General features: G+C 61.5%; 1 protein-coding gene and 1 long non-coding RNA gene across 11 annotated transcripts in view; one reads left to right on the plus strand and one right to left on the minus strand.

The window, feature by feature from the left end:
- Positions 1 to 13,795, plus strand: part of Gse1 (Gse1 coiled-coil protein) — a 282,134-nt gene that overhangs the window by 258,007 nt on the left and 10,332 nt on the right. For 9 of the 10 annotated variants that reach the window (XM_040279235.2, XM_040279233.2, XM_040279236.2 and 6 more), the window contains 9 exons: positions 2,715 to 2,914; positions 6,506 to 6,678; positions 7,141 to 7,332; positions 7,886 to 8,077; positions 8,406 to 8,722; positions 9,176 to 9,500; positions 11,469 to 12,076; positions 12,923 to 13,035; positions 13,220 to 13,490. In XM_040279235.2, coding sequence (XP_040135169.2) covers positions 2,715 to 2,914; positions 6,506 to 6,678; positions 7,141 to 7,332; positions 7,886 to 8,077; positions 8,406 to 8,722; positions 9,176 to 9,500; positions 11,469 to 12,076; positions 12,923 to 13,035; positions 13,220 to 13,490 — 2,391 coding nt within the window. The remainder of the gene's footprint in view (positions 1 to 2,714; positions 2,915 to 6,505; positions 6,679 to 7,140; positions 7,333 to 7,885; positions 8,078 to 8,405; positions 8,723 to 9,175; positions 9,501 to 11,468; positions 12,077 to 12,922; positions 13,036 to 13,219; positions 13,491 to 13,795) is intronic. The other variant, XM_040279234.2, reaches the window with a different exon arrangement.
- On the minus strand, positions 1,082 to 6,076 carry LOC144370943 (uncharacterized). Its single transcript, XR_013431073.1, has 5 exons — positions 5,412 to 6,076; positions 4,531 to 4,653; positions 3,087 to 3,367; positions 2,316 to 2,564; positions 1,082 to 1,600 (listed from the first exon to the last, which is right to left on the minus strand). It is a non-coding gene; the product is annotated as an uncharacterized LOC144370943 (long non-coding RNA).

The raw sequence follows: 13,795 nt of genomic DNA on the forward strand, positions 1-13,795 counted from the left end.
GCAGAGGTGACACGACGCGCTCTGCCTCTTGTCATCTGCAATCTGGCTCAGTTTCATTGACTAACTCCTGGCTGAATGCTGCCAGTTAATTACAGTGGTGGCGAACCCTCCTGCTCCAGCCGCGCAGTGAGAACGCGGGCCGGGCGCCGGCGCGGCCTTGCTAATTGGCAGCGCGTTGTCGGGCATCGATCGCTGCTGCTCACGGTGGTGCGCAGGGGCCTCCCGCCTCGGAGGGGATCAGGCGGCTAATTGTTGATGGCCTCCCCTTGTCCAGCCTCAGATCGGGCCCTGCCCCAGACGAGCTCCCGCCCCTGCCCACCCTCCCATCTCCTTCCTGGCACTTAGAGGCCGCCTGAGAGGTGGGGGCGCAGGGCAGGCCCGGGCCAGCAGCTCGAGTTGGCCTCCTTGGGCAGCAGCTGTTGTGCGGTCTTCTTTCTGGAGCGAGGGCACAGAGGGGTCTGTGAGGCTCCTGGGGGCTCGGAAGTGGCTGCTTCACCTGCCGCTGCCCCTGGGAGGACCCCGCGCCCCTGTGGCCTTCTAGCTTCTTCCCCAAGAGCCGCGGACCTGGCCGTGGGTGCGTGAGCTACACCCTGGCCTGTTGGTGGCTCTTGGTCTGTTGGTTTTGTTTCCTTCTGGCTCTGGAGCATGGACACCCACGTTCCCTCCATGGGGGGCAGTATGTGCAGGTACGCCGCAGGCCATGGGCAGATGTGACGCTGCTCCTAGTAGCTGCTGGGTGGGCTGAGCTCAGGGGTCCCCTGATAAGGAGCCTGTGACAGCCTGTGCCGTGAAGCATCGCTCTGCCACAGGTGAGGAGCTGGTGTAAGCCACGGCACGCTGCGCGGCACAGGCGCCAGGCACTGGGGCCTGTGCGTTGGAGGGACTCCATTTGCAGGAGGTGCAGGCCCAGGGGCCGCTGCGGGGGCGGGGTGGGGGCGTTGCTGGCGGTGCAGGCTTTCCCTGGGGTGAAGGTGCATTTTCAAGTTGGTGACCACAAGAACCGGGGGGCCAGTGTGGCTCCAGGTGTGGGCGTCACCCCTCCACAAAGGTTCAGGCCTGGAGATTTCCAAGGAAACACCGCTTTTATTTTTGGAGAAAAAAGTGTCTTTCTGAGTTTTGTTTTGTTTTTTTCCCCAAAAGCTTAAAAATGAACTTTTCAAGTCAATCCAAGCGTGTGCAGACAGACGTCCCTTGCTCAGTCTGACCGGGGCCTGCCATGGTGTTCTGTCCTAGTACCAGGGCCGCATGGTCCCGTCGAAGCTAGTGAAGGAACGTCTCAGGTGTGGCTCAGTTGGCCGGGCGCCCTGGCGTGTGGGGTGGGGCGGGCAGCGCTGGCCAGCACACTCTGAGCTGCAGAGGGGCACTCTCCCCGGCGTCGGGTGAGGGTTCAGGATGCCGAGCCTTCCCTGGACTCGGGCCAGCGTTTCTCTTCATGGGGTTGGTCAGGGGACGGCCGCCAGCTGGCCCTCCACAAACCTTGGGATGTTGCCAGGCCTGGCTGCGTCAGCCCTGTGCCTGCTCCCTTGCTGTCACTGGAAGCCACTTCCCCAGGTGGGTCTGACCAACCAAACCGGCTTGTCTCCAGCCATGGCTCTCTGCCCTGGAAAGGACACCAGGGGGGACACTTGGCTCTGGAGCTTCTGGCCAGCTCTGAGCCTCTGAGGTGTCAAGTGTGGGTCTGCACCTCAGCCTGCCCCGCCCAAGTTGGGGTTTAGCCAACTTAAGTGTGCAGAATTCTTGGGGTGTAGATAGTGGCTTCCAGGTCTGTCTGGAGAATTGGGGGTTGGTTTGTGCCTCAGGCAACGGCCCTTGGGCTTCACTGCCACCTTGACCAGGGCTGGCTGGTGGGAGCCTGTTCAGGCTCCCTGAGCACAGTGTGCTGCTTGGCAGCTCTGGGCTGTGACCTGCAGGGCTATGGGGACAGCTGTGGCTGCCCTGCACAGTTGTGCAAGATACACACAAGCCTAGGGAGCCCTGTTAAAGAGACCAGGCCCGCATTCCTGCAGGAGATGGCAGGACTGTGCCGAGGGAGCAGGGTGCCTCCCGGGGGGCAGGGGTGCCTCCTGGGTCTGCAGAGCTACTCTACCCCTTGCTCAAGTAAGGTTCTGTCCCCATGGAAAAGCCCCTGGGACCTCTGCCTCCTGGTCACACTGCTGAGGCCATCCTCCTCGCCTTCTGCCTGACCCCTGCCTCGACACTGAGGGGCAGGGGCTTCTCTCTGGGGTGCAGGGAATGTTCTGGAAATGGATAGTAGTGTTTCTGCAGCGTGGTGAACATCCGACCCACTAGCTTTGTGCTCTAAGGTGGTGACTTACCTGGGGGTTAAATGTAAAGATGAACATCTGCTGGTGACCTGCAAGCCTCATGCCTCCTGGACACTGGTGTTGGCCCCCAAGGACACTCAGGCCCTGGCAAGAGTTGCTGGTGGGCTCGCTGCAGCTCTGCTCGGGCCACGTGCACAGCCCTCCTCTCCTGGAGCCAGGACAGCTGGCTGTGGGACAGGGCTCCCGGGTAGGGTGGGGGTGGCACTGGAGCACTGCGTGCTTGGGGACTGCTGTCCCAGCCTGTGGGGCAGAGGGACCATGGCTGAGCCGCTGACCAGGCCTGGCGTCTCCGCCCCCTCCTGTGTGTGGGTGTGGGAAGCTTCCTGGGGTGGCGGTGGTGGTGGCGCAGGGTGGGCCTGGCCCTGCTCAGCTGCTGTGTTCCTTCCACAGGGTCATCGCTGAGCAGTGAGTCGTCACCTGTGTCCTCTCCAGCCACCAACCATAGCTCCCCTGCCAGCACACCCAAGCGTGTGCCCATGGGTCCCATCATCGTCCCCCCTGGGGGCCACAGTGTCCCCAGCACACCTCCGGTGGTGACCATCGCCCCAACCAAGACTGTCAACGGGGTCTGGAGGAGCGACAGCCGTCCGGTGAGTGGGTCTGAGCAGGGCAGGTGCCTCCCCAGGGAGAGGACTTCCTGGGCTTCTACTGGCTCCAGACTCTTAGGTGGCACCTCACTCTGAGCCCCGTCTCCTCTGCAGGGGGGCCTGAGGGCTGAGTGACCCTGTCACCTGCTCGGGTAGCCAGGACAGAGCACCTCACCTCAGGCGAGGCAGCTAGATGGGGTTTGTTCCCCACGTGCTGGAGAGTAGTGCCCGAGGTGGGGCTGTGGGCAGGCCTGTCCCTCTTGAGGCCTCTCCTTGGCTTGCACACTGCATCTTCTGCCCGTGTCCTGGTCCCCTCTTGGGCGCACTCCAGTCATTGGACCAGGCACACCTTAGTGGTGTGCACAGTGTGGCCTCCTAGGCCTCATCTCCACGTGCAGCCACGCCCCAGGTGCTGGTCAGGATGGGGGGCTGCTCGGCACTTGACCTGGCTCAGACCTGGAATTGAAATAGGAAGAGCCGGCTACAGCCCACCAGGCAGGAAGTGCCGCGGTTTCCGCGCCTGTCTTTACATTGGAAGCCCCCAGAGGAGGCCTTTTCCTGTCATGGGGGCTCCTTTTGTGCCTGCAGCCCCTCACCCATCTCACTGGTGACTGCTTGTGCCAGGGAGCCCAGGAGCCCAGGGCCAGGCTCTGCCATGCGCCCTGGTGCTGGGCCTAGAGGGGCCTTTCCTAATTAAGAGCCGTCGTTGGCAGCAGGACCTGAATTTTCTGCTATGTTCCCAGAGGGGTGGCCCTGCTTGGAAACGCTAATTAACGCTTGGAAACCTCTCCCCTGCGCCCACTCCCTGTCTCCCCTGCTGGAGAGGGGGTGGGGGTTGGGCTCAGCAGCTTGGTCATCACCTTGGCTGCTCTTGAGGCAGGACAAGAGCCAGCCTCAGGCCACAGACCACCCTGCTTCAGGATGGAGACCCCCAAGGATTCCAGCAGGAGTCTTGCACCCCCCAGGAATGGTTAGCCCAGGCAGGACTCCCATCCTGACGTGGCCTTCTGCTGACCTTGGCGTCTTGGCCTGGAGCCTCACTTGCCCCTGGAGCCCTGTCTGTGTGGCTGCGCTCCCCACCAAGTGCAGCTTGGACAGGGAGGACAGGAGGGCCTGCTGCCATGACCGAGGGGCCTCGGGGCCACCTGAGAGGGCCAGTCCTGGTGAAGGGAGTTGAGTGCTCCTCTGGACTTCTCGCCACACACTCCTCCCCTGGGGGTCAGAGCCTTGACCTTGGGGAGAGGCGGGAGACCGAGACACAGGTGCTATTCCTCCCTGCTGGTGACTATGGCTCTTGCTCCCACCCAAGAGCAGCCTCCCAGGGACACCTGCGCCTAGCTGCAGACCAGGGCCCGTACCCCAACCCGGGGTGCCTGTGAATGCCCCCACACATCGCAGGGGCTCAGTGGGGTTGCCACCTGCCTCCTGCCCAGAGCAGACTCTCCCAAGGAGAGTCCCTACTGCCTCAGAAGTGCTCAGTGATCCTGGGGAGGGGACCAGGAGAGCTCTGCTGCAGCAGTTCACCACCGCAGCTGGTGAGCCCCTGATGCGGTGAGCCCCTGATGCGGAGGGAGGAGGGGAGGGAGGAGGCGCCAGATGAGCAGGTGACGCGGGCTCACCAGTGGCACAAAGGCCCAGTGGAGAGCCTGATCCTGTGGGAGAGGCCTGCCTCCCTCCATGTGGCCACAGTTGGTGTGCTGGCCCTTTCTTCCCCGGGTCGCCACTGTCCCTGGGCGAGCAAGCTGCAGAAGGAGAGGTGGGTGAAGGATGGTCTGTTCTGCAGCCAGCAGGGCCTTCCTGCCTGCCTGCTGTGGGGCTTCCCTCGTCACCAAGGGGGCTCCCCTCCCTGCCTGCCGCCTCCTCGTGCAGCTGCGCCCACAGCCGTTGCCCAGGAGTAACGAGCTGCCCTGCAGGTGCACCCTGACGTGCCCGTCTGCAGCAACACACACCGGCCACCACCATGGAGTGGTTGGGGGCCACCCGGGGCCCGCCTCGCTCAGGGTGAAGGTGCTGCCTTGTCACCCGCTCTTCACCCAGTGAGGCCCAGCCCGCTGACCCAGTTCTCAGGTGCCTGGTGCAGGCTTGGCTGGGCTCCAGGCAGACGGCAGCCGCAGGCACGTGAGTCTGGCTGCGGAGCCCCCTGCCCTCTGAGTACGCCCCTCCCTCGGTTTGTCCTCAGCCAGGGAGGTGCCATCTGGCCCAGCTGCCTTCAAGCAAGGCTTTGTCCCTGGCTAAGGGGAGAAGGGGGCTGGTGGGGGCTGTCCTGACTGAAGTTCTAGGGACTGTCCCCTGGTCCCAGAGGTCTCTGAGGCTGTGCCATCCGGTTTGGCTCATCCCAGGTCTTAGGCACAGGGGTGTCTCCGTGCTTTCCCTCACCCAGGACCCATTGCATCCTGGTCCTTGGTGGGGAGGAGAGAGAGGTACAGGGAGCCCCACTCGGGAAGGGGCCAGTGAGGGACAGGGCGCAAGCTGTGAGGCCCAGCCCAAGTTCATGCCTTACCTGCATCCTGTCCACCTCTGTGGCCAACCACGCTACGCCATGCTGGGCTGACTGGCGTGTGACAGTGGAGGAACTGAGGCACAGCAGTCAGGGACAGTCCAGGTGGGAGCCCACCCTGCTGTAACTCGGGCAGCTGGAGGATCCTGCGGCTGGCACGGGGCATCCGAGTGTGTCCCACCCTGGAGACCTGCATGAATGCCCCTTCTGGGAGGGCAGGTCAGAGGTCACGAACGTGCAGGAGCCCTGCGGGGAGCCCAGGGCCTGCCAGGCACAGAGAAAGGAGCAGATGTTGCTACTCATTAAAAATTCCAATCAGCGACCTGTCTCCTTCAATTAGTTGTCACTGACTGTCCTGTGGAGAGCGCGTGCTGGGAAGGTAGAGGGCAGGAGGGGCCTCCCTGTCTGCGCAGGGGCTGGCTGGGCTGTGGTGCACCGTGCCAGCCTGGCCTCTGGACAGAGGAGAGTGGCACCGGGAGGGGTAAGCTGGTCAGGCTCCGGGGCAGGTGACAGGCTCAGCACCTGTTCCTGCTGGTGCAGCAAGGAGCCAATCGCAGGGCCCTGACCCCAGCTTCCCGTTGCTGTGGCTCAAGAGTGGCAGAGCTGACGCCTGCCCAGGGAGCATGTCTGCTGTCAGCCTGGTTTGCTGGCCAGGAGTTGTGCGGGTGTGAAGCAAGGGCGGGGGGGGGGGGGCGTGCCAGTGGTAACAGATGACAAGGACAGTCAGGCAGGACCTCTCATGGGCTGGATGCTACTATGGGGGCAGCTCATGTAGAGCCCCTTCTTTGTCTGGGGGACCAGGTTGGGGAGCAGGCCCTGGAGCTGCCACCTCCTCATTTCATGACTGGGTGCAGGCTCTCTTCCTGAGGTGCTGAGCCTGTGGTGCCAAGGCCACAGTGAGGAGTGACCCCGGCACACCATGTGCTGCTTTTCTGGTAGTAAAGCTCCTGGAAAGGATGTTTCTAGAACACAAGCTGAACCTGGGGCATTTCCACAGTCTGAAGAAGCCCAGGCATGGCCAGAGCTGGCTCTGCTGGCCATATGCCCTGGGGCCTTGACGCAGGCTCCCTGGTACTGACCCTGGCTCTGTCCTGCAGGACGCCACCTCAAGGAGCAGCAGCAGTGGTCGGGAGCGCCTCATTGTGGAGCCGCCACTGCCCCAGGAGAAGGCGGGGGGGCCCGCCATCCCCTCCCACTTGCTCAGCACACCCTACCCCTTTGGCCTCTCCCCAAGCTCTGTTGTGCAGGACTCCCGCTTCCCACCACTCAAGTAAGTGCTGGGGCCATGGGAAAGACTGGGGAGGGCAGTGTCTCTGGGTCCCTGAGGCAGGCTTTGGCTGGCTGTGCTTGGGCCGCCTGGAGCCTGCACCAGCTGAGGCTAAGCCTGAGCCGCCAGATGGTCGCTGGCCTCTGTGGCTGGCCCTGCCCCAGGAGCAGGCCCCATCTGTGCCTGTGTCCGTTCCACACCGAGACTGTTAACTCGCTCCAGCCCTGCTGCGAGCTGTCCTGGGGCCGGAGTCCCTCCAGACTGGGGGTTGTAGCCATACCCACTGGTGAGGTCCTTAAGGGACCTGCAGGCCTGTGTCATACTGCTGAGAGGCAGGACTGTGCCCAGAGCAGGGGTGATGGGCATCTGTGCCCTGCCCTCCCTGACGAGCTGCTGCCTGAGGTGGGAGCCCCACATTTCCCAGCTGGAAGGCCTCCTTCACCTGTCGGCTTGCTGTCTCTACAGCCTCCAGCGGCCTGTGCACCACGTGGTGCCGCCCAGCACTGTGACCGAGGACTACCTGAGAAGCTTCCGGCCCTACCACACTGCTGAGGATCTGCGCATGTCCTCCCTACCCCCTCTTAGCCTGGACCCAGCCGCTGCCTACTACCACCCCAGCTACCTGGCCCCGCACCCTTTCCCCCACCCGGCCTTCAGGTGAGCCACCCCCGCCTGGGCTCTGGCACTGACTGCTCTGTTCTCTGCAGAGTGCAACCTGGTGGGAGGTGTCTCTTGGGCCCTGGGGCCACATTCCCAAGGAAAGCCTGGGCAGCCCCTATGTCCTTCCCCAGGTCCCAGCCAACCCCTAACTACCATCAGGCATTTCCTTCTGGAGGGAGGCCCCGTGGCCTGGGCAGCTACTTCCTGGTCTTTAAGCTCTGGGCAGTAGCCACAGCAGCTGGTAGCTGTGAGTGTGGTGTGTGCAGAGTGCCTTTGCAAGTGACAGGCCCTGGAGAAAGCCATGTAGCATTCTTGTTCAGGATGGCAACCCCCTGAACCTGGCATGATAAGTGTCATCAGAAGTGGACAGCCCTTAAGACATGGCCTGCACCTATTACTAGTTTGCCACATGGAACGTGCCTAGACAGGTGGACATACCTAGCCAAGCAGCACCTATTGACTGGGACTTTGCACATGCTAGGTACGCTTGCCTTTCCTGTGAGTGACAGTAGCCCCCCCCCCCCCCGCCCCGTCCCTTCTTTTCATGCAGGATGGACGACTCCTATTGCCTATCGGCCCTGAGGTCCCCGTTCTACCCCATCCCCGCCCCCAGTTCCCTGCCCCCGCTGCACCCATCGGCTGTGCACCTGCACCTCTCTGGGGTTCGCTACCCGCCCGAGCTTGCCCACTCGTCCCTTGCAGCACTGCACTCTGAGCGAATGTCCAGCCTGAGTGCAGAGAGGTGAGCTTTGTCCTGGGCTGCGGGTGGTGGGGTCCGCTTACTCCTGGACAGCAGGGGGAGGGAAGCACTGGCTGGAGTCTGGTAGGCTCCTGGCGTTTGGTGATGAGCTGCTTTACCTGCTCAATGGGGTGGCGACGGGCCTGTTCGAAGTTCTCCACTCTTGGCGGTGCACCCGGCAGGCCAAGGGCCTCGAGGGCGTTTGGGTCTCGTGGGACTCTGGGTCCAAGGTTCTTCTTGCCCTAACGGCTCTCCCTGTTGGGATTCCTGTGGTGGGCTGCCCTGGGTCGTCCTCTCCAGGGTCCCTGAGCCCTCTCTGCTTGCCCCACAGGCTACAGATGGACGAGGAGCTGCGTCGGGAGAGAGAGCGGGAACGAGAGCGAGAGGCTGACCGGGAACGGGAGAAGGAGCGTGAGCGTGAACGCGAGAAGGAGCGCGAGCGGGAGAAGGAGCTGGAGCGCGAGCGGGAGAAGGAGCGGGAGCGGGAACTGGAGCGCCAGCGGGAGCAGCGGGCACGGGAGAAGGAGCTGCTGACTGCCAAGGCGCTGGAGCCGGCCTTCCTGCCTGTGGCCGAGCTGCACGGGCTCCGGGGCCACACGGCCGAAGAGCGAGTCAAGCCCTCGGAGCAGCTGACCCCCACCCGAGCAGGTACCTGGGCTGTCAGCGGGAGGGAGGGACCGAGGGTCAGCGGCACACCTGGCACTGCAGGGAAGAGCCAATTGCTGGGGCACAAATACTCCCAGCGTGATTGGTTTCAAGCCACGGGGTCATGTTGGTGAGCAGAGTTTGGAGATGCGTGGTGGCACCCAGTACAGGAGAGGTAGATGGGTAGCCCCAAGAGCGTGGAAGTGATGAGCCCCAGCCTTGTGTTGAATGTAATTTATTTCATTGAAAGTTGTTGATTTTTTTTTAATTAAATAGCTTTTAATAATGGTTCTGCTTGCACCAGTACAAATGGGCTACCCGGCCACCGAGCGTGCTGCTCTCGGACAAGATGTGCTTCCAGAGAGCTCCCATGAGGGTGTGGGAAGAGTCCATTGAAAGGCAGTGAGAAGGGGCGGGGGCACGGGGACCCTGCTGTGACGGCATTTCTCCCCACAGAGAAGCTGAAGGACATGGGCCTGCAGGCGCCCAAGCCTGTGCAGCACCCCTTGCACCCAGTACCTACCCCACACCACACCGTGCCCAGCCTCATCTCCAACCACGGCATCTTCTCTCTGCCGGGGAGCAGTGCTGCCACGGCCCTGCTGATCCAGCGCACCAATGAGGAGGAGAAGTGGCTGGCACGGCAGCGGCGGCTACGGCAGGAGAAGGAAGACCGGCAGTCACAGGTGTCCGAGTTCCGGCAGCAGGTGCTGGAGCAGCACCTGGACATGGGCCGGCCCCCGGTGCCCACAGAGGCGGAGCACCGGCCCGACAGCACCAGGTGGGACAGCAGGTGGGGCAGGGCGGGCGTGGGGACCTCCATGAGGGGGCACCTGGGGTTAGCCCAGCACCCTGCAGAGGTACCTGCTTCTGCGGGTTCCAGGCCTCACCCCACTCCCTTTTCCGGCGAGGAAGTTGAGGCCACAGCCAGCTCAGGAGCACTGTGGGCAGAGCCACCCAGCTCAGGTCCAGCACCAGGCTCCCTCACACGCAGCCAGGGGCAGCCCTGGTATACCATTTGTGGCACCAGAAGATGGCCTGTTTTCTCCACTCTCTTCTTCTTTTCAGCTTTCATTTTCCCCATGAGATGGGGACCGCCTTTAATTTTTATTTAAGGAAAAGATGTGCCTTATTGCTTAAAATGAAAGAGAGATCCCTTATTTTTAAACCCTCTTAGAATTTCTTAGGAGACCTGTGCCTGTCATCAGGCCCCTACTGGCCTTGTAAGCTGGTCACCAGCGCCTCCTAGACCTCCCTGTCCCTACTTGCCTGGGCATCATGTCCCCATTCTGAAGAGCCAAGCCTTCTGTGCCTCCCAGGGACACAGCTTCTGTTCTCTTTCCTCAGCACAAGGAGGGTAGGCGGGAAGATCCCTGAGCATCTTGCAGCCCTCAGCAGCTGTGGTGCTGTCTGCCATAAGACACTTCGGTGTCTGCAACTCGGCACCCTGCCGCTCCAATCTCCACTCCCTTCCTCCCCCCCTCCTCCCTCCCTGCTCTGTTGTTGAGCAGGGCAGCAAGGGGATTAGCTGGGCTAATCCGGGTGACTGGGAGGGCATTAGGCCTGGCCCCCTGTCTACTCAGCACAGCTGCAATGAGGTCCCCCCTGCTAGAGACTGTCCCTCTGCCTCACACTGAGGCCCAAGAGTGTCCACCAGCCACATCCAGCCTCCCTGGCACTCAGGGCTCTCGGGGCTTGGTCTACACACATGCTTCCCATTGGGAGCCACTGGGGCACTGAGGCCCTCTGCCGGGCTGTACTCGTGGCCCTATAGCATCATGAATTTGATGTTCTGACGGGGTTCTTGCACTCCCAGCTGGAAAACTGTTCAGTGTTTGGCCCTGGTGTGTGAAATATTTATTCTAACTAACGGTTTTATTGCTTTGCTATTCTCCTGTGGATACGGTTTCTTGGTGGTGGTCTCCATGTCCACTGCTTGGGGGGTCACTACCAGGACTGTATAACGAGGGGCAGCCGTGATGGCCCTGTTACACAGATCCCCAGCTGGGTGGGGAGGGGTGAGACCCTGGCCTCTGCCCTTTTCTTCCCTGCAACCCTTGACCTAGACCAGTGGGCAGCATGGATTCAAACATCTTAGGTGTCTTAAGAAAGCTTTGGAAGATAGGTACACATTCAAAATAGCCGTTCATGAAATGACTCCTTTTAAATGCAGAGGGGAAACATTTAATGATAACCATGTGGAAAGCTTCTTGTCTACAGGAGGGTCCTCTGCTTTAAGATCCCCACCACCCTCCTGCCCAGGTAGGAGCCACTGCAGTTCTGATGGGGACCACCAGGGGGCCGGGCAGCAGCTGGGCCCCCACCTCATGGGCATGGCTCCCTCATTATTGTTCTGGCTCTAGGCTGGGCAGACAGACACGGCCCCTGCACAGAGGGCTGACCCACCCTCTGCTACCTGCCCATTGCTTGGAGGAGAAGCCCGAGGCAGGCCCACATCTCACTGAGGGATGAATTTGTCAGTAAAGTGCAGGATGAGGCCCGTGTTCGTGGGTGTTTGTACAGCAGGCAGGATCCCGGGCCTGAGCCTCCGTGTCCTCTCAAGGCAGGTCTGCACACGCCTGCCTTGGTTTTCAGAATGGAGGACTTGAAACCCCAGCCCTGGGAAATGGCACACAAGCAACATCCTTCTTCCTTTCCCTCCTACCCATTTCTCAAGGGAGCCCCACGGGGACCTTAGGGGCCAGTGGGCAGCGTGAGTGACTGATGGGTTCAACTGCTGTCTCCACAGGCCAGGACCAAACCGTCATGAGCAGGGCAGCCGCGACCCTCCACAGCACTTTGGTGGGCCTCCTCCTCTCATCTCCCCAAAGCCCCAGCACCACACTGTGCCCACGGCCCTCTGGAACCCAGTGTCCATGATGGACACGGCCTTGGAGACGCGGCGGGCTGAGAGCCACACTCTGCACAGCCACCCAGCTGCATTTGAGCCCAGCCGCCAGGCTGCTGTGCCGCTGGTGAAGGTGGAGCGTGTCTACTGCCCAGAGAAGGCTGAGGAGCCCCGGAAGCGCGAGACTGCCCCCCTGGACAAGTACCAGCCTCCACCAAGGGAGGCAGGAAGCCTGGAGCCCCAGGCCTTCCCCCCAGGGCCTGGGCCCTTTCTTGCTGAGCTCGAGAAGTCCACGCAGACCATCCTGGGCCAGCAGCGAGCCTCCCTCCCCCAGGCAGCCTCCTTCGGGGAGCTCAGTGGGCCTTTGAAGCCTGGCTCACCTTACCGGCATCCAACACCCAGGGGCCCTGACCCTTCCTACATCTATGACGAGTTCCTACAGCAGCGCCGGAGGCTGGTCAGCAAGCTGGATCTGGAGGAGCGCCGGCGGCGGGAGGCGCAGGAAAAAGGTGCAGCCCCCTGGGACCCAGCCTGCTTGAGAATTGGAATTTAGCAGAATGAGGGCTCCTAGTGCCAGCTCACCCTGCTCCCGGTGCAGGAGTGTTAATAGGCTTCAGGTGGCAAATTTGTAGACCTTTATACAGCACCTGATAACTCCACTGGGGAGACAGGCCCGGGTCCCCACCCCCTATCTTGCCATGGTGCACACTGTCCCAAATGGGTAAATTGAAGCCTGCGTGTAGGATGGTGCTGCAGACGCACAGGATTAATAAGTGGTGTGTGGAGACTGATGAAGTGGTGTTAAATATTAATAGTGCAGCATTAACAGGGGAAGAAGCTGGTGACAGGCCAGACCTGGGCCCAGCAGGGCTCTAAGTACAGGGTTGGTGTCAATTGTAGACAGGTGGCCAGAGAGTGCGGAACACAGCTGGCGCTGCCCCTGCCAGGCCAAGAGCTGGGGAAAGCAGGGAAGAGGCCTGGCTGTGAGGCTCTGGGACAGCCAGAGTGCAGCAGCGTCTTACTGGGTTGCTCATTTAAGTTAGATTTGGGGCCCAACCGAGGTTTTTCTTCCCTATCATCTTGTAAAAGAGAAGGCCAGCAACCCTGTGACCATGGAGCAGGGCTCTGCCTCCCAGGGGGAGGCCGGGTGGTCACAGTAGGAGGGAGCACGTGTGCACCCTCGGCACCTGCCAGAGGGTATTGTCTGCCCAGTTACTTGGTCCCAGGGCAACTGCTGTTCTTAGTGCAGGTGGCCAGTGGGGTGGGAAGGAATTGATTTTAGGGGTGCTCCAAGAGACTTGCAGGTGGCCTGGTGGCTGGTCTTTCCTTGACTGAGTGCAGCCTTCTGCCACCAGGGTACTACTACGACCTTGATGAGTCCTATGACGAGAGCGACGAGGAGGAGGTCAGAGCCCACCTCCGCTGCGTAGCCGAGCAGCCCCCCCTCAAACTGGACACGTCCTCCGAGGTAGTGGCCTCCTCACCTCTGGGGCATGCTCGGGGCTGGGCTCTTAGTCTTGAATCCCCTAGTCCATCGTCGCTGGCACCGAGTTGGCCACAGCAGATTGGAGGACCCCAGAGGGGGACCCCGGGACAGCGAGAACAGACCACTGCAGTGATTTCCAACTGATTTGTTTTCTTTCCCAATCCAGAAGCTAGAGTTTTTGCAACTTTTTGGCTTGACCACCCAACAGCAGAAGGAGGAACTGGTGGCCCAGAAGCGGAGGAAGCGGCGACGGATGCTGAGAGAGAGGAGCCCCTCACCCCCGGCAATTCAGAGTAAGCGGCAGACGCCTTCGCCGAGACTGGCACTGTCTACCCGCTACAGCCCCGACGAGATGAACAACAGTCCCAACTTCGAGGAGAAGAGGAAGTTCCTGACCATCTTCAACCTGACCCACATCAGTGCCGAGAAGAGGAAAGGTACGGCCTCAACGCTCACGTGGGTGGGCAGATGGGGCTCCCAGGGGGCATGTGCTTCTGAAGCAGGCCCACCAGGGCTGCTCCCCACTTGAGCCCATTTCTTCTGGTTGCATCCTGCATGGACATGAAGTCCTAGTGGTCCTCCTGCATGTGCAGCCTATCTGGAGCTGACGCTGCCCTGGCACCTCTCCATCCTCTAGGGCCTGAGAAGGCACAGCACTTCAGGGACTCCACCTGGGAGTGTGGGAGATGCTGCCCTCTATTCATCAGGCACTCTGGGCTTGCAAACTGCAAGCGCTCTTCCT

The sequence above is a fragment of the Ictidomys tridecemlineatus genome, chromosome 15 (genome assembly GCF_052094955.1).
Source record: "Ictidomys tridecemlineatus isolate mIctTri1 chromosome 15, mIctTri1.hap1, whole genome shotgun sequence".
Taxonomy (NCBI): domain Eukaryota; kingdom Metazoa; phylum Chordata; class Mammalia; order Rodentia; family Sciuridae; genus Ictidomys; species Ictidomys tridecemlineatus.